Here is an 18,526-nt window from a genome sequence, read left to right on the forward strand (position 1 = left end):
GAATCTAATGAATGAGATGGCAATGAGTCTTTTTCTTAATGCTTTTTTGCATTTATCGGTGAAGGGATCCTTTACATCCATCCCAGGGGACCATGCGGAGGCAGGCAGGCACCAGAGAAAGATTATTACAAGGTTTATTAGAGGAGCCACATTTCCCCCAAGAGGGAGCACATGCCACCTGTCCCTATCCAGGTAGCAGGAGGGTCTGGGGACAGGAAGTAAGGTAGGTAGGAGCTGGGAGGGAGGGAGGAGGGAGAGGTCAGCTGTAGGCTGGGAACTCCAGGGCTGGGAGGAGCTCAGGTCTGGGTGGAACTGAGAACCAAAGGTAGGTAGGCACAATGCTTACAATTGGTTTTGTAAAAAGAATGTGTTATGTTTAATCATAAAAATGATGTCAAAAGTCTCTCTATACTACTCGAAACATATAATCTATTAAAACCATTTCTATTGACCATGATTTTTGACCAACTTTGGTTTTTGTAGACCAAATTTGAATTTTAAAATGCAATTAAATAAAAGTGGTAATTGACACCTCTTTCACATAGTAACCATCATATTAAAAATTAAAATATATAAACCTAATAAGTGTGGTCACTTCAGTAAACAAATTAGCAAACCTAGTTTTATCCTTTACAGGAAAACTAAAAGTCATTAATGAAATAACCATTGTACTAACCTATAAGCCAAGGATGTCCTCTAGTTATGGATGGATGTACAGTTTAACTGTTGGTTCAGAAAAGAGTACTTTCTCTCATTTCAATACGAACATCTAGGGCCACGTTACTCAAAACAATAGCAGCATTTCAAATATATAAGCTTTTCAGGCATACGTAAGCTATTCCAGACGTACTAAATCAGTATCCTCAAATGACTTACATACATGTTAAATTTTGGAGAACATTGTTCTAGACTACAAAGGAGTACTTTCTCTACTAGCCATAAGGTGAATTTTGTTGTTTTTTGGGTTTTTTTGTAGTCATGGGGCCTGAACTCTGGGCCTGGGCACTGTCCCTCAGCTCTTCAGCTCAAGGCTAGTGCTCTACCACTTGAGCCACTGTGCCACTTCTGGCTTTTTCTGCTTATGTGATGCTGAGGAATGGAAGGAACCCAGTGTCTCATGCATGCAAGGCAAGCACTCTACCACTGAGCCACCTTCCCAGCCTGTTGCTTTGTTTTCTAAAGATTCTCCCAGATTGTACTGGAACTTGAAATCCTCCAGCTTCAAACTCCCAAATGCTGGGATATCATGTGCTGTGAGGTCTGACTTTTGCAATCTCCTAACCGTAATTTTTGCCCTCATGTCTCCAGTTATAACTAGTTTCTACACCAATCACTTCACTTCTTATTTCGATTTTGCCTTTGAATGGGAAACAAGACAATCTAATCTTGTACATAATATTCAAATGTTCCATGCTGAATCCTGCTTCAAAAATAGAAGAGATATAATTATATCTGCTGTAACATCTAAGCTCTAGGGTCACACAAAGATTTCTGATGTTTTTGAATGAAGCTCTTGCCCAGTGACATTTTATAAGGCATGAATGGACTGCTAACTAATTTTCCCGAGAATGTTGGAATTTTCATTTCCCTTTCCAAAGAAGTTACCCAGGCACAAAGAAGAAATGCAATTCTCAAAATTCTTTGAGAATTATAAGTAGTCAAGATAAACTATGTAACAAACATCTTCCTGTCTCATTACTTTCTAGTTATATCTAAACTGTGAGGAAAAACCATTTCTGATGTGAGCACCAATTTTGTCATTCTTCATCATCTGGTAATCTATTCAAGTAATTTTCACAAACTAAATACATCAAAGTAGATAGATCCGCCACCCTATCTAGTAATTATAAGTAATCTAAGGCCATTTTTTCTTGAAACTTCCAGAAAAAAAAAGTTTGAAATAAGCATAGTGAGAATATGCAATTAAATAAAGAACCTGGTGTATCTCTTACTTTTTAAAAGTGGGCATCTAATAGTTGCCACATATTCTTACTTTTAAAAAATTATAATACTCTCAGAAAATCACAAGGCAAAAACCTCCCAGCAAATTTCACTTTAAAAACTAAAGATACAATATATTTTAAGAAATTTACTTTAATTCTAAGCAATTAACCATGAATGTACTGCATTTTTTAGTCTATTCAAACAGTCAACAGTGACAAAACAACCTTCTAAAATATACAGCACACCTTTATGTTTATTTTAATTATTTAATCTAATACAAATACCCCCATTTGTATATGATTGTAATGTATACTATTTTCATCTTAGATCTTAGAGCCCTAATGAGGGCATTTTCACGAACTATTAGTTTATACCTAGAAAGGGTAAAGACAACATCTGAATTTGTAATAGCCTACTATCCTAAACCCAAGTTACAATGTCCTCTGAAGAAAAATTTCCATAAATTATTAATGACTAAACTCTATTTAAAAAACAGCTTCAGCAAATGAGAAAAACAGGAAAAAAGCCTGCTATTTGTTGATTCATGATGAGAAAAGAGAGAACAAGACAGAGATATTAATCTTCTACAGAAAGTTGTTTTATAAAACATGAAGTATCAAAAGGTCCAATAAGCATTCAACTTGCTCAGAACAAAATTATGTTCAGTGTGTCCGTTTTCTGAATTGCTCAATAACCCCAGGTGATTTTCAAATTAGGAGGCAAATTACTGACAGTAAGTTCATCAAACTTAGAGATATCTTTAACAGGGACCTTATAGAAATCAAGAATATCTCTAACTCTACACATTTGGTGAAGCTTGGAGTTAGGTACTGCATGGCCCAAGTCATGGGCCAAGTGTGCCAGGAGACTGAACTTCATATGTCCATCTTCCACGGAGATGTCTTGCCAATCACTAGGAAGAGATGAACCCAAAACTTCTTTAAGACGTGATTCCAGACGACTTTGGAGATCTTCAGGTGGTGTGTATGCTCGGCTTCGTAAAGGTGGACACACCAGAACAGGTTCTTTCCTCATCTCTTCTACTGGTGCAGCCACCACTGGTTCTTTTTTTTTTCTGGAATGTCCAAAAGCAAGTATATCAATCTCTGGTTCACTTTATTAATGACATTAACATCTGACTGAATTTTGCCCATCAATCAAAATCAGTAAATAATTTGTACATTGACTAGTTTCTGAGCACTGTGGAAAATGGAAAAGCCTAAGAGATTCTTTTCCTAGGAATGCTTCTGGTTGAATGAATTAATGCAAACAGAAACAAGAGCTTAGTGTATACTTTATGTACTCTAAGAATCCAAGCCGGGTGTGGGTGGCTCACAGTTGTAAATCTAGCTACTCAGGTGGATGAGATCTGAGGATCCACAGTTTGAAGCCAGCCTGGGCAGGAAAGTCCATGAGGCTTTTATTTCCAATAAGCTACTCAGAAAAAGCTGGAAGTAGTACTGTGGCTCAAGTTGATAGAGTGCTAGCCTTGAGCAAAGGAAGCTCAGGGACAGTGCCAGGCCCAGAGCTCAAGCTCCAGAACTTAGGTGGCTCAGTGGTAGAGTGCTTGCTTCGCATGCATGAGGCCCTGGGTTCGATTCCTCAGCACCACATAAGCAACAAGAAAAAAGCTGGAAGTGGCGCTGTGGCTCAAGTGGTAGAGCACTAGCCTTGAGCTGAAGAGCTGAGGGACAGCGCCCAGGCCCAGAGTTCAGGCCCCACGACCGGACCCAAAAAAACAAAAACAAAAACAAAAAAACCTAAGAATCAATGTAAGTCATTTTGTTTAAGATCCCTAGTTCTCTAATATTTAATTAACCTCAATGGTATCTCACAGGAATTTATCATCCCTACAGAGATATGAGGCACAAGAAATGAAATGGTGTCTGGTCAAGAACACCACCAATTCCTCCTTTCCTACTTAAATGATTTGTTACATGGGAAGCATTAAAAAAAAAAAATCAGTACAAAGCTGGCCCAAGGGAAAAAGTAGGAAACCCTACCTGAAAAACAGTTAAAAGCAATGAGCTTTGAATGTGGCTTAATGGTAGAGTGCTTGCCTAGCATGCATGAAACCCTGGGTTCAATTCCTCAGTACCACATAAACAGAAAAGACCGGAAGTGGCAGTGTGGCTCATGTGACAGAGTAAAAGTAAGATCAGTGCCCAAGCCCTGAGTTCAAGCCCCAGGGCTGCCAAAAAAAAGTTAAAAGCAAAAGGCATGGCTCAGATGGCAGAACACCTGTCTAGCAAGAACAAGGACCTGTGTTCAAACTGCAATATTGACAAAATTGTAAGTGATATAAATCCAACATAGAATAAAAATAGAAAAAAAGCAAAGCCAATAAAACTGAGTCGTTTGAAAACATAACAGTTGAAAACCCTTTTTAACTTAAATAAAATCAAAATTGTAAGAGGAAATATTATAGTAGACACCTCAGAAACATAAGGTAATATAAGGGACTCAAACAAGCAAACACACACACACACATTTTTGAGACAGAGACTCTTGCCTTTTTGCCTTGGTCTCCAGAGTGCTGAGATTACATGTATATGTGTGGACCATTACACCTAGCTTAGTTATCTTTTAAATGCTCTAGTTTTCATAATTTACTACTTAAAAATAATATTCTATATTTGGTCATTTTCCTCCCTCTACTAATTTGGTCTAATTAGCCACTCTATTCTTCATCTAAACTGCTTGACAAATAATAATAAACACAAACTTGTAGACTTGACAGGCAGTAAGTAACAAACATTGACCAAAGAAGGTAGAGAGGGGGCTAATAATGAGTTGATGACAAAAACCCTCCTGTTAAGACTAACTTGCAACTTAAGAGACTTTCCATCCTATGTTTTGATATCCTTAAAAATTAGCTAGGTCTACTGACAGGACGCAATGCAGTGGGGAAAAATAGGAGATAGAAAACTAGGAAACCTGGTTCTAGAACCAACTCTGTCTTTTCTAATGTTGGGAAAATACGTTCCTGTGGTGGGCCTCCGTTTCCTCAGTCAGAAAAGAAAGGGCTGTGATTCTCTGACTCTATCCTGACGCTTAGGAAAAATAGCCTCCCACACGAATGGGAGGTGGGAAGAGTGAGCAAATTCAACGTACAATATGTAAAAAGTGAACTATGTAACTTGAGGGTAAGGATGGGGGGGGGGGGGAGACGAAGAACAATGAATGGGAGGGGTGACAAAGATCAACATGCACCCTACTCCTAACACGACTTACGGAGCTGTCTGCACAACTATTTAGTAATAAAGGTTTCAAAAGAAAAAGAAAAACGCCCTTGCAGAGGAGGCGAGTGTTTCAACGAAGGAGCACACACGTCCCCGGCGGCGGCGCTGCCCTGGGCAGCCGGGCTGGGAGCAGAGGCGGGGCCTGCTCGCAGGGAGCTGGGCCCGGCGGCGGTTCCACGCGCCCGTCGGTGAAGCGGCCCGGCCCCACCACGGGCCTGGGGCGGCTGGCGTGCGCGCACGGCCATACACCACCCAATGCGATCGAAGGCACAGGGAGCCCCCTTTCGGACAGGGAGACCCTGAAGCTTCCGCTCTGGGAACCCCGATCCACTGCACCTGGCGCCGCTCCTCCACCAGCCCGGGACCCGCGTCCCAACCTGACACGGCACCACGCGGCCTCACAGCCCGTCCTTCACTTTTCTCCGGGCCTCTCTTTACTTTTAGTGAATGTAAGCTACAGGCCAAAAAAAAATCCTCAAACTCTACCTGGTGAGAGACCAAAGTTCTCTGCGTGTTGCCCCCAAGCAGGCCCGCGTCAAGCCACTTGCAGCAACGCCGGACACACGGAGCGCCGCCATCTTCACGGAGAGCCTAAACCTTGACCTCCCCTCAATCTCGCTCACGCTCTCCTTCTCAGCCAATCGGGTGCAAGCTTAGTAGCCGCGGTAGTCGTCCTCACCCTTTGCACGCTGGGAAGTGTAGTCTCGGCAGCCATTGCGAAGGCTTGGCCACGGCTCACCCTCAGGGCATGATGGGAGTTGTAGTTGGAGGGCGTCCGGGGAAGGTTCTGGGTGACGCCTTCTGGTCCGGGGGCGGATGGTCGGTCACCGCGTTGCCGGGCTGTGAGGAGGAGGTGGAACTGGCAACTGGGAGGAGGCTCTAGGGAGGCCGGAAAGACGGCACAACCCCGCTAGGGGAGGGCGTTCAGGGCGGCGGGGAAGCGGGTTGGATATGCTGCAGGGAACGTGACCGCTCCGGGGACCGAGGTAGGACCTGGCTGGCCCCCATCGAGGAACCTCGTCCTGGTTGGGCCTCATTTCCTGCAGCCGCTGGCCCCCACCAGAGTCTCTCTTCCGTGCGGGCGCCCCTGTACTCTGGCCGGGAGATGGCCTCCCCGAGCCCCCCGGTGGAGCCAAAGGTAAGCCTAGGGATCCCCGTTATCACTTAGCCTGGGGCGGGTAGGCCAGCCCCTGCCGCCCCCCCTCACCCCCCAGTTTTGCTGCTCCACGCCTCCTGGTCGCTAGTGCCCTGCCGGGACCCCGCCTCCCCTCCTCGGGTGCTCTGGGGTACGGTCTATTTGCAGATCGCCCACCAGCGCTCCAGTACATTCCAGAGCGACTCGATAAATCGGCTGGGGAAAATTAGCAACGCTCCAAGCTAGCTCTCATTTGTGAGCTTCTCCAGGTGAGGCTTGATTCCCCCCCCCCCCCCCCGGACCTCCTATTGTCTTCATGTGCCTGTTGGTGATGCCTGAACCCCAAGGTAGGTGCTTAGAGAAACTGATGGATTTGAATTGAACCGGCTCATACTGCAATGAGAATAGTCTAACAGAGTAGTGAGCTAAGGGAAACTTAGAGGCCTTGGGAGCAGTTTACTAAAGTGTACATGTTAGGGTGTAAGTATTATACCCTCAAAACTTTATCCTTACGCTTTTTACTTCAGAGGACAAGGATCGAACCCAGTTAACCTCTAGTCTGAGATGCCCATCTCTTACAGTCAGTTTCCAGAATCGGGCATCTTTTGGCACTCTTAGTTACCACATTTCTTCTAGCCTACTGGGCCATGGTAAGTGATTACTTCTACCACTGAACGTGCCCTTGAGACAATAGGAACTGACTGCAGAAATCGTACAGTTTCAGGGGTTGCTGACATTTGAGGATGTGGCTGTGTTTTTTACCCAGGAGGAGTGGGAGTACCTGGACCCAGCTCAGAGAAGCCTGTATAAAGATGTCATGGTGGAGAATTATGGAAACCTGGTCTCACTGGGTAAGAATGTACTATTTCCCTAAGTAAAATATCTGAGAAACTACCAGAACTCAGACCCAGAATGCTTAGACCAGGGTTAGTATCAAATCTGCTTTATTTCAAAGTTCTGATTCAAATCCTTCACCCATGAATTGTTTCCATGACTCTTGTTTCTAGCTTCTTTGCAGTGACCAAGATATAAGCTTTTCTGGCTTCCTGTCTTCATAATCTCATTCCCATGTTGCTCTGTACTCTCCCTCTGGCACATCCTCCCACTGTTTTCCTCCCACCCCTTTTTACTCTGCCTTCTGGAGCCCCTGTTCTTCTTCACACAGTGTTCCTTACCCTTCCTGCCCTTAACTGAAACTTGGCAGGTTTCCAAGGACATCACTTCTCTGGCAGTCCTTCAAGGAGGGGCTGCTTATTCTCCCACATCCTCCTCCTTCCCCATCCTTTGTCTCAAAACTGGAAGGGAGAAGTTATTGTTCTTCCAATTCATCTGTGCTGATCCCAAAGCATCAGTTTACCAACTTCCCAAACAAAACCTCTCCTTTGAAGCCCCAGCAATTTTGCTCAACCCACTGAATTCCTTTTTACCGTCTTCTATCAAGTTTGACTTTGGTCCTTTACATGCTACCTTATCACATTTCACAATCTTTTCTTCACCCCAGTCAATTCTGGAGCTTCATTGGATCTGGATTCTGTGAATGTAAAGGAGCCTGCTTTCCTCATGGATTAAGCTACTCAGAGTTAATAAGGCCTTCTTTTTTTTTTTTTTTTTTGGTAACAGGCAAATCTGAAGCCTCGCTATACCATTTTCTGACCACTTAATTATTTTTTTTCCACTTATTTATTGACCAAAATAGACATATTTTCTGCCCCCGTTTTGCTTACTACCATCTAACATTCTATTTCTCTTACACCCTTACACTAAACCTACTCCTTCTTTATGTGCTTCTTACCCTAGATGTGTCTGGTTTTGTCCTCCTATGTAAATTACCAGCATACTGTCTTTCCATCTTGAGCTGATGTTCAGATCCTGTCCTTTAAAGTCTGCCTTTTCACCTCTTCTACTTGAGTAGCAGGAAAAATTCACTAACCAGAAGGGTCAGTACTGTAAACATACATGGCTTAAAAAAAAAAAGTCCTGCTAGGTTTTTATTTCAGCATTTTTTTTTCTTGATATTTTTATCTGATCTTTTAGTGGCTGCTTAAAATTTAGTATTTTCCTTAACTCTATGAACCTCACTTCTGTTTCACAAAGAAAATATAGTTCACTAAGCATGAACTCTCAACTTCTTACCCTTATCCACACCCTTGAAGCGGCTCTCATCTTTTTTCTTCTTCAGAGCTTATTGTATCAATCATCTTTTTTTCTCTAATAGCTTCTAGTCTTTATTCTTTATCCCATATTGCCTTTACTCTGATTATAGGTATGGTCATGGCCTTTACATCTGGGGAAGTGGGAGAAAAGAAAAATATTTGTCCTTGAGCTAAGGTATACCTCTTGGTGCACTTGCTATTTATTTTCTTCACAGCCAAATTTTTCTGTGTTCCATACTATTTTTATTTTATTTTATTTCTGTGTTATTTTATTTTGTCTTCAGTCCCCTTAAGTTGCTAAATAGTGGTTAATATTAACTTCATTGTTAAATGCAGAAGACCTCATTAATTTATTCCACCTCTTTATGAATATCTGAAACTCTTATTTAGCTGGTTTGGTTTTTCTTGAGACAGGGTCTTGCTATGTATCTCAGGGTAGCCTCGAACTCATGATCTTGTCAGCCTCCTGAGTGCTGAGAGTATTGGCATATACCAGCACATGTGGCTTATTTCAGCCTCTTTATTGCTTCTCACCATTTGTTTGCACTGTCAGACTTCCTCACAATCCGTATACTTTGCTTGGGGGATCCTACCTCCACTCAGTTCATGTCAGATATAAAGACAGGTGATGATATGTCTTCAATATAGAGTGGAACTTAACTACCTACATTCAAATCCTGCTTCACCCCTTAATAGCCTTATGACTAAGAATGAATTAGTTCATTCCTCTGTGCCTCAGTGGCTTTTCTTCTTTTTAATGTAAAGTCTCTTAGGGTTATTGTCAGTATTAATTAAATTAATACATATGTATAGCACTTAGGGCCCTAAGCACAATATAAATATTGATTATTCTTGTTATCTCCTGTGTTGAATTTCAGATTCTTAGTTATCTTTTTTTGAAGGCCATGTAAGTAATTCTAACAGGCAAATCGCAAGTAATCCAGTAAGTTCTTAAAATTAAATGAAGTTAAATACTCCATTCTCTGAACTACTTTATCTGTACTAATAGTGTTTATCATCCTCTTCTGTAATCCCTGTTTATGTTATTTCTCTAGCCACAGTAACTCCTATCAGCTTCATTTAATTTTCTTGCATTTATCACAGATAAGATAAATCATGAGGGTAGGGTGCATATGATGGGACTCTTAAGTTCTTAGAAGCAAAATAAAGACAAGCATACTCTCCCTGCTCTACTTCTGCTATGTGAGGACAAAGAAAGGAGGTAGCTATCTACCTCCTTTGTATGTTTGTTAAATATTTGTGTGACTGAGTAAGTACAGTTAATTTAGGGTTCCATATCTCCTACCTGGGTTATTTTCTTAAACTAAGCTTTGGCTACCAGTCTCCCTTTCTTTTCACATATTCTGGTACTAAAGTATGTATTCATTGGTTGTAATTTTGGTTTCTTATAGCTTTAAAAGCCAAAAATTTTAGTCAGGCACCAATGGCTCATGCCTGTATCCCTAGCTACTGAGGAGGCTGAAATCTGAGGATTCTAGTCTGTGAGACTTTTCCAGGCAGGAATGTCTGTGAGACTCCAATTAACCACCAGAAAACTGGAAGAGGCACTGTGGCTCAAGTGGTAAAGTACAAGCCTTGAGCAAAACAGAGCTCAAGAACAGTGTTCAGGCCCAGAGTTCAAGCCCCACAACTGACTAAAAAGGACATTTTAATTTCTTATACTGGGACTAAATATAAATATAGCTTTGGCCTGGATTTTTTGTCTCTTCTGTTATCAGCCATATCAGATGATGATTTTAAAAAAAGAAAGTAATATGCCAGTGGTTTCTATGAGTTACTGCTAGCTTATCCATATTTATAGTATCCTGCTTGATAGAACCAGACCAGTGTCAGCTCTGCCTGCTGGAGTATGTGTGAATACCATAAGGACAAAAGGTATGGCAGTGAACTCATCCATGATCTTGTGCTTTTAGGCTCTCTTCTTTTTTCTCTTTCTTTCTTTCTTTCTTTTTTTGGTTGGTCGTGGAGCTTGAACTCACGGCATGAGCTTTTTCTCTCAAGGCTAACACTCTACCACTTGAGCCACATGGGACTTTTTCTGAGTAGTTTATTAGAAATAAGGAAAGTCTCAGCAACTTTCTTGCCTGGGCTGGCTTTGAACGGTAATCCTCAGATCTCAGCCTCTCCAGTAGCTAGGATTACAGGTGTAAACCACCAGCACCCAGCTAGCTGTCTTCTTTATTTCAACTTGCCATCAATACAGCTTGCCATCATATTAACCCAATCTTGTTCTGCCCTACAGTATATCTCCCATTTTCTTTCCTACTCTCTCTCTCCCAAGCTCCCATATTGCTAGAACTGTTTAAAGATTATTAAAAGAAACTCAACCTAACTTAATCCAACTATGAAATTATTATAGGAACATAAGGATGTCTTTTGTAACATATGATCATGAGTATAGTTAAACAGCAAAAAAAGGCTAAAAGCAGAAACTGAATCAGTCTCAAGAAGTCAGAATATTCTATGTTAGACACCTCTGACAAACTGCTATAGACTGGGTGGCTTAAGTACCAGACATTTTTTATCTCATAGTTCTGGAGGTTGGGAAGTCCAATATCAAGATATTGTCAGACTTGATTCCTGGTGAGAGCCCTCTTCATGACTTGAAGATAGCTACCTCCTTTCTTTGTCCTCACATAGCAGAAGTAGAGCAGGGAGAATATGCTTGTCTTTATTTTGCTTCCAAGAACTTAAGAGTCAAATCATATGGACCCTACCCCCATGATCTTATCTACCTAATTACCTACCAAAGGTCTCATCTCCAGATACCAACACATTGGGGCTCAGGGATCTACATGAATTTTCAGAAGAGAAATGTTTTACTCACAGCACTCTGCTCTGATTTTCCCCTTAGCAGAGTATTCTTTCCTTTTTATGACCATATGTTTCTCTCATTTTAGCTTTTATATTGTGGCTAGATGACAATCCCGGCCACATTCAAATTAAGTAGGTATTTTAGTTCTCTCTGAAGAGACTCAGTTTTAGCCAACTGCCTACTATAGATAAATTAGGTATGATCACAGAAACAAGCACGGCATCATAATTAAGTCCAGATCTAATAAATAGGTAATTTCAGTGCTGCTCTGTTTGAAAGCCTACACTCATTTTCTTCTTCCTCCTGTTCTGTTTACCTATTTATTTTTGTAGTTTTTCATTGTTTATTTACTTGGGTAATATTTTATATCTGGTATCATTCTTTAGTATTTGTTTTCAAAATGTGTTTAACAAGTTGCTTGAATTTTCTGGTTGAAATTTAGATTCCTGTTTGTTTTTTACTTGGTTCATATGATTTTTATAGGAATATTAGTTTCACGGAATAGTTCGGTAAGAATTATCCTTATAATAGTAATATTATAAGAAGCCTCTGAAGTGGCTGGATATATAGGATTTGTGCACCACCGTTTCTGATTAGGTCTGTACATTCCTTGTGATGTTTACTCCTATTTTTATAGTTTTTGTTACTGCTACATTAGCATATTTTATTTTTCTATAATATTTACTTTTTTCTTGTTGGTAAGAACCAGATTTTTATCATGTTGTTGCTATTTTATTTTCATTTGGCTCAGAAAGTTGAGGTAGCCATTCATGTAGCCATTCAAGTAGCAACAAATTTGTCTTAGTGCTGAGTAAAGAACCTCACGAAAAAAGCAATATCTACTATATAAACATTATAAAGACTTTTCCCTTCTCACCAGGAACTTACAATCCAAAAAAAGACAAAAATATAACAAACACTAAGTGCAGTGTAGCTGGCACCAGGATGTAAAGGATGTATATGGACATAAACCTGGGTAACAGTTATGTAACCTAGTTGTCAAAGGAGCAGAAATAAATGAGGAAAATAATTACAGGAAGTCAGAGAAGTAGAGAGCAAATTAAAACACCATAATAGAAAACAAAAAAATGAGGATAACCCAACAGTGTCAGATGCTGCTGAAAGTGCTAAGGACTGAAAAATTCCCATTTTATTTGTTGATTTGATGAGATGTTTCCCTGTGTGCTAGAAACAGATTTTGTAATAGTATGCAAAATAAATTGAATAAGAAAATATTGAACACGATAAGCAGGAAATGAAGCTATCGTGTTAAAATCTTCTTTTCAGAGTTTGGCTTTCATCAAGTAAAGCATTTCAGGTTCAAATTAAATGAGATATATTTTATATGGTGATAGGAACATATAATTGGAAAGCGTGGGTTGAGAAGAGCAGAAACGTAATTGAACAACTGCTCAAAAGTGAATTGGATGTGGAAGAGGTAGATGTGTTATCGTTGGATATGAGTGAAATCTATCTGCATGTACTATTGAAGATAATTTTATAGATAGGGCAAAAAGTTAAGGAAATTCTTTTATCCTTTGTTTATTATCTGAAAGGAACAGTCCACGAAAAGTAATTTGGGAAGGAACATTGAATAGGCGAAGAATAAATCAAGGTTCTAAGCAGTTGCTTAGTAATTCTTTCCTGTCAGTTATCAGCTCATAAGATACCATGTTACTTCAACCCTTTATATATTTTTTGAGCTATTTTATCTTTAGGAGCTAATTTTTAATTTCTATCATATAAATGTTTATTAAGCACTCATTGTAGTTCATAGGAGACTTTATGTCTTACCTTTGAATGTTAGCTCATTACATAGTGTCTGTATGCTTTTAATGGTTAGTGAATAAATTTTAGTTTCTTTTCCCTTGGTTCTTTGTCTTTTATCATTCCAAGATCCTATAATCTGTTGCTTTTTTATTTATTTAGCCAGTCCTGGGGCTTGAACTCAGGGCTTGGGCACTGTTCCTGAGCTTCTTCTGCTCAAGGCTAGCACTTTACCACTTGAGACAAAGCTCTACTTCTGGCTTTTTCTGTTTATGTGGTACTGAGGAATCAGATCCAGGCCTTCATGTATGCTAGGCAAGCACTCTACCTCTAAGCCACATTTCCAGCCCTAATCTGTTCCTTTCTGTCAATTATTTGGTCTGCACACATCCCAGAAATGCTTTCTCATCCTAAATTTTTCTGAACCTAATTTTTTTTTCCTCCATTACCTTTTTTCCTTGATAATCCCACCACTATGTGTTTTGCTTTTATTGTTGTTGTTGTTCACCCATAATAATCATTCCTATGGATTTCACAGCCCTTCTGCTCAACTCTTCTTACTCCTACTCTTATTTTGGGCCCCTAAACCCTCTTCATACACTTCTCAAAAAATTTCTTATTCTTTTAGTCAGATAACTAAAAATATCAAATACTAATATTAAGCCAGATACAGTGGCACATGCCTATAGTCCCAGCTTCTCATCTGCAAGAGAATTTGATGAGTCTAGGAGCTTGAGGCCAGCCAGCATGAACTGCATAGCAAAACTTTCCCATATATGAACTAATTTAATTCCCATAATACTGTAAGTAGCAGACTGCATCATGATTCAGTCAAATAATTTATCTTAGTTACCTTATTTAAAGTTTGTTATTTCCTTTAAAGAACTTGGCTGTTGCTTACATATTTTATTTACAAATATTCTAGATGTTTTGAACAGAGATAAGGATGAGGAGCCAATTGTGAAACAAGAAATTGAAGAAATTGAGGAAGATGTGGAATCACAAGGTGTAATAGTTACAAGAATAAAAAGTGAAATTGAGCAAGATCCCATGGGCCAAGAAACCTTTGAACTTGTAGGTAGATTAGATAAACAGAGAGGGATCTTCTTATGGGAAATACCACGGGAATCTTTGACCCAGGAACAGAAAATATTCAGAGAAAACACTAATATTATCCGTAAGAGACCAAACTCAGAAGAGAAATGCCATAAATGTGAAGAATGTGGAAAGGGTTTTGTCCGCAAGGCCCATTTCATTCAACATCAAAGGGTCCATACTGGTGAGAAACCTTTTCAGTGCAACGAATGCGGGAAAAGTTTTAGTCGAAGCTCATTTGTTATTGAACATCAGAGAATTCACACTGGGGAAAGGCCCTATGAGTGTAATTACTGTGGAAAAACCTTTAGTGTGAGCTCAACCCTTATTAGACATCAGAGAATCCACACTGGAGAGAGACCCTATCAGTGTAATCAGTGTAAACAGAGCTTCAGCCAGAGAAGGAGCCTTGTTAAACATCAAAGAATTCACACAGGTGAGAAACCCCACAAATGTAGTGACTGTGGGAAAGCCTTCAGTTGGAAGTCACACCTGATTGAGCATCAAAGAACTCACACTGGTGAAAAACCTTATCACTGTACCAAATGTAAGAAAAGCTTTAGTCGAAATTCATTGCTTGTTGAGCATCAGAGAATTCATACTGGGGAAAGACCCCATAAGTGTGGTGAATGTGGGAAAGCCTTTAGACTAAGTACATATCTTATTCAGCACCAAAAAATTCACACTGGTGAGAAGCCTTTTCTTTGTATCGAATGTGGAAAAAGCTTCAGTCGGAGCTCCTTTCTTATTGAACATCAGAGGATCCATACTGGTGAACGACCTTATCAGTGCAAAGAATGTGGGAAAAGTTTCAGTCAACTTTGCAACCTTACTCGTCATCAGCGAATTCACACAGGAGACAAACCTCATAAATGTGAGGAATGTGGAAAAGCCTTTAGTAGAAGCTCAGGTCTAATTCAGCATCAGAGAATTCACACTAGGGAAAAGACTTACCCATACAGTGAAACTAAGGAAAGTTTTGATCCAAATTGCAGTCTTATTATACAACAGGAGGTTTATCCTAAGGAAAAATCTTACAAATGTGATGAATGTGGGAAAACATTTAGTGTTAGTGCTCATCTTGTACAACATCAAAGAATCCACACTGGTGAAAAACCCTACCTGTGCACTGTTTGTGGGAAAAGCTTCAGTCGGAGCTCATTTCTTATTGAACATCAGAGAATCCACACTGGCGAAAGACCTTATCTGTGCAGACAGTGTGGCAAAAGCTTCAGTCAGCTTTGTAATCTTATTCGACATCAGGGTGTTCACACAGGTAATAAGCCCCATAAATGTGAAGAATGTGGGAAGGCCTTTAGTCGGAACTCGGGTCTTATTCAACATCAGAGAATACATACAGGGGAGAAACCATATAAATGTGAGAAGTGTGACAAAAGTTTCAGTCAGCAGCGCAGCCTTGTTAATCATCAGAAGATCCATGCAGAGATGAAAACTCAAGAAACCCATGAATGTGATGCTTGTGGTGAAGCCTTTACCTGCCGCATTTCTCTAATGCAGCATCAAAAATTACATACTGCATGGATGCAGCAAATGTAGAGAAATAAATAGTTTTGATTAAATTTGAGACTAGCTACCCAAGTGCAGTTTCAGTATGGCTCAGTGTGGGTCAGATTTAGTAATAAAGCAAATTCTCCTTGGCCCTCAGGCAAGATCCTCTTAGTAACTGTCTGTGGGCAAATGACTTCCAGTTGCTCTTTGCTTTCATAATCATGGAGAAAGATTAAGCATCTTTCTTTAACAGATCATTCAGCAGAGAAGTTGAACCTAGGTACAGAGCATTTGGGAGGGTGTCCTGAAGGAGAGAGTTGAGTCAGGGTGGGGGATCTTGTAAGCTGTTGGAAAACTAAGAATAATGATTTGAAAGGGTTCTCAAGTACCATCTCATATGACAATTCCTCAGTTGCACTAGAATGTTTAGCTATTCATAGCTAATCCGAGCGATTAAGCATAGGCATATGTATATTGTCAAACAAAGCACAGATGTTTTGAAATCAATATACAAAGCTTTTGGTTCTTCAGTTGTTTGGCATGTGGGTTAATGAAAGGCGATCCCCATACCTTGTTCCCAGATCAGTGAACTGAGTGCATCGTTTATTTCATGTGTTAAGATAATATGATAAGAAACCTACAAAGACGTTATCAAGGAATCTTTGGGAGTGCCTTTCCCTCATAATCCCCCCCCCCAAAAAACTGGGGAAATATACTGTTCTTTTTGTCCTCCCATCTGTGAAAAATGTAATACTCTATGAATAACCTTATTCATTCACACCAGGAGCATGTGAAATTGTACATATTTTGAATACCAAGAATTGGAAATACAAAGACATGAAGCTTATACTAGAAAGCTGAGATATTTTGGTAATGCTTCAGATTTTTTGGTAGATTTTTGCATGCTGTTTTAAAATCCTGGTTCTAGGGCTTCCCTCAATGGTTGTTATAAACCTATTAATTCATGTGTTTTAATCATTAAAATCTGTTTTAGTTTTTGTTGTGCCTAAGAGTTGTTACTTTAATATTAAAATCAGTCCTATTAAATACCTTGCTAGGATGTTTAAATTAGATCAGAAATTTTACAGTAGTTGCTCTTATTTGCTGAGCCTGTCGCTAGGATTTGTGTGTGTGTGTGTGTGTGTGTGTGTGTGTGTGTACAAAATAAACTTTAGCTGGGCACTGGTGGCTCTCTGTAATTCTAGCTACAAAAGAGGCTAAAATCTGAGGATTGAAGATTACAGTTCAAAGCCAACCCCAGTAAGAAAATGTATGAGATTTTTACCTCCAATTAGCCACCAAAAAGCCAGAAGTAGAGCATGAGCCTTGAGCAAAAAATCTGAGGGACAGCACTCAGGCCCTGAGTTTAAGACCCATTACCAGCACACACACACACACACACACACACAGTCTATTTTGTTTAGTTTCTGAGTATATAAGTTTCTAATAGTTTGAGCAAATGACCTCTTATATACTCCAGCAATTTTAAAACTCGTCTCTGAATTTTCATGTTTGTGCATGAGCATGTGGAAGTATATGTACATGTTCACCCCCTTAGTTAAAATTATTTATAGTTTTACATTTAAGGTTTCAAAACAAAATGTCTTATAGTGAAAAGTGTAAAAAAGTAACAAACTGCAACCTTTTCAATAAAATTATCTACCTATCCTAGTTTTACCAGTCATTCCCAGACTATAGACTTAACTAAGAAATGAAGTCCCTAGACCTGTTCTCAAGATTTTTAAGAAACTTAATGCAAAGTGTGTTTTCAATGAAGGCACATTAAAACATTTGTCTTTCACTGAAATTTTATACTAATCTTGTTTAGGAGATACTCTCGTGCTTTTTAAAAAAATACTTCACCATATTTGGGGCTCTAGTTGTATGACATAATAGAATTATATAATTAACTATTTTAGCAACCAAGGATGTGAATTTGGAGTGACAACTGAAAACTCCAATAGCAGTGGATAACTCTTAACTGCACGTTTCATTCATTGCTTATTTAAAAAAACCTAGCCCAAAGAATGATTTTTACTTTAAACTAGTTGTGTTCACTTCTCTCCCAAGAAAAGGATAGAATTGTGTAAAGGGCTCTAGGGAGGGAAAGGAAGAATCTAAAAGAAGAGAAAAAGAAAACGTTAGTATATCAACAGGAGATCCTTTAACTAATATGTGTACTGGTGGAGGTGACATGTAAAGAATTCTGACAGACTCTTGTAACTTCAGGGTTGAACTCTTGTTTGCTTGATGATTCAATAATGTAGCAGGAGGTAAGAAGGCCACAGTCAAGAAAGTTACTGTGCTCTGCAGACTTCTACCTAACGGTTCTGTGGTGATGTATATTTAAGTATGCTGTATGTATTAGATTGTAGAGGTCTGAGTTTTTGAAAAAAAAACGTACACCATTGTATATACCAGCATCCAGCTTAAGAAACATTTTGCTTAAATACTCCCCTTGTGTACTTTCCAAATACTACACAAAAACATCCTAAATTTCCTCTATTTTAAGTCAGTACACAATATTTGTATATGAATGGGAGGGAAATGATTTAGGAGCATAGTTCTTGACCTTTCTTAGGTGTGCATTATGCTTCAGAAATTGTGTGTGTAGCCTGGTGCAGTGGTCATGCCTGTAATCCTAGCTACTTGGGAGAGGGAAATCAAGAAGCTCATAGTTTGAGGCTAACCTGGGCAAAAGTTCTTAAGACCCTCATTCAATAAAAAGCTGGGCATGATGCCATTCATTTGTCATCCAGCTACATGGGATATCTGCATAGGAAGATTTTAGTCAGGGCCATTCTGGGCTTAAATGTGAGACCCTGTTTAGAAAATCAACAAAATG

At 39.6% G+C, this 18,526-nt stretch overlaps 2 protein-coding genes across 8 annotated transcripts; one reads left to right on the forward strand and one right to left on the reverse strand.

The window, feature by feature from the left end:
- Positions 1 to 2,076: 2,076 nt before the first annotated feature.
- On the reverse strand, positions 2,077 to 5,798 carry Mrpl50 (mitochondrial ribosomal protein L50). The gene is made up of 2 exons (XM_042696262.1): positions 5,673 to 5,798; positions 2,077 to 3,019 (listed from the first exon to the last, which is right to left on the reverse strand). The coding sequence occupies exons 1-2, from the start codon at positions 5,762 to 5,764 to the stop codon at positions 2,632 to 2,634; spliced, it is 480 nt and encodes a 159-aa protein (XP_042552196.1). The 5' UTR covers positions 5,765 to 5,798; the 3' UTR covers positions 2,077 to 2,631.
- A 72-nt stretch (positions 5,799 to 5,870) lies between these two features.
- Positions 5,871 to 16,680, forward strand: Znf189 (zinc finger protein 189). 7 transcript variants are annotated; one of them, XM_042696227.1, is made up of 5 exons: positions 5,871 to 6,324; positions 6,490 to 6,590; positions 6,849 to 6,971; positions 7,088 to 7,172; positions 14,003 to 16,680. In XM_042696227.1, the coding sequence occupies exons 3-5, from the start codon at positions 6,969 to 6,971 to the stop codon at positions 15,727 to 15,729; spliced, it is 1,815 nt and encodes a 604-aa protein (XP_042552161.1). In that variant the 5' UTR covers positions 5,871 to 6,324; positions 6,490 to 6,590; positions 6,849 to 6,968; the 3' UTR covers positions 15,730 to 16,680. The 7 variants fall into 7 exon arrangements, with proteins under 7 accessions (XP_042552161.1, XP_042552185.1, XP_042552169.1 ...); XM_042696251.1 differs by having other exon boundaries at positions 7,091 to 7,172; XM_042696235.1 differs by having other exon boundaries at positions 6,903 to 6,971.
- The last annotated feature ends 1,846 nt before the right edge of the window (positions 16,681 to 18,526 follow it).

This window comes from Dipodomys spectabilis, unplaced genomic scaffold (assembly GCF_019054845.1).
Source record: "Dipodomys spectabilis isolate Male_0828 unplaced genomic scaffold, ASM1905484v1 ptg000006l, whole genome shotgun sequence".
Lineage (NCBI taxonomy): Eukaryota > Metazoa > Chordata > Mammalia > Rodentia > Heteromyidae > Dipodomys > Dipodomys spectabilis.

Bases quoted from the DNA above. Each gene is read 5' to 3' on its own strand.
- Mrpl50 (XM_042696262.1), bottom strand. From the start codon at position 5,764: ATGGCGGCGCTCCGTGTGTCCGGCGTTGCTGCAAGTGGCTTGACGCGG. The intron at 3,020-5,672 runs GTAGAGTTTGAG...TGGACATTCCAG, and splicing joins GAACTTTGGTCTCTCACCAG to AAAAAAAAAAGAACCAGTGG.
- Znf189 (XM_042696217.1), top strand. From the start codon at position 6,292: ATGGCCTCCCCGAGCCCCCCGGTGGAGCCAAAG. The intron at 6,325-7,087 runs GTAAGCCTAGGG...TTTTTTACCCAG, and splicing joins GCCCCCCGGTGGAGCCAAAG to GAGGAGTGGGAGTACCTGGA. The intron at 7,173-14,002 runs GTAAGAATGTAC...CAAATATTCTAG, and splicing joins TGGAAACCTGGTCTCACTGG to ATGTTTTGAACAGAGATAAG.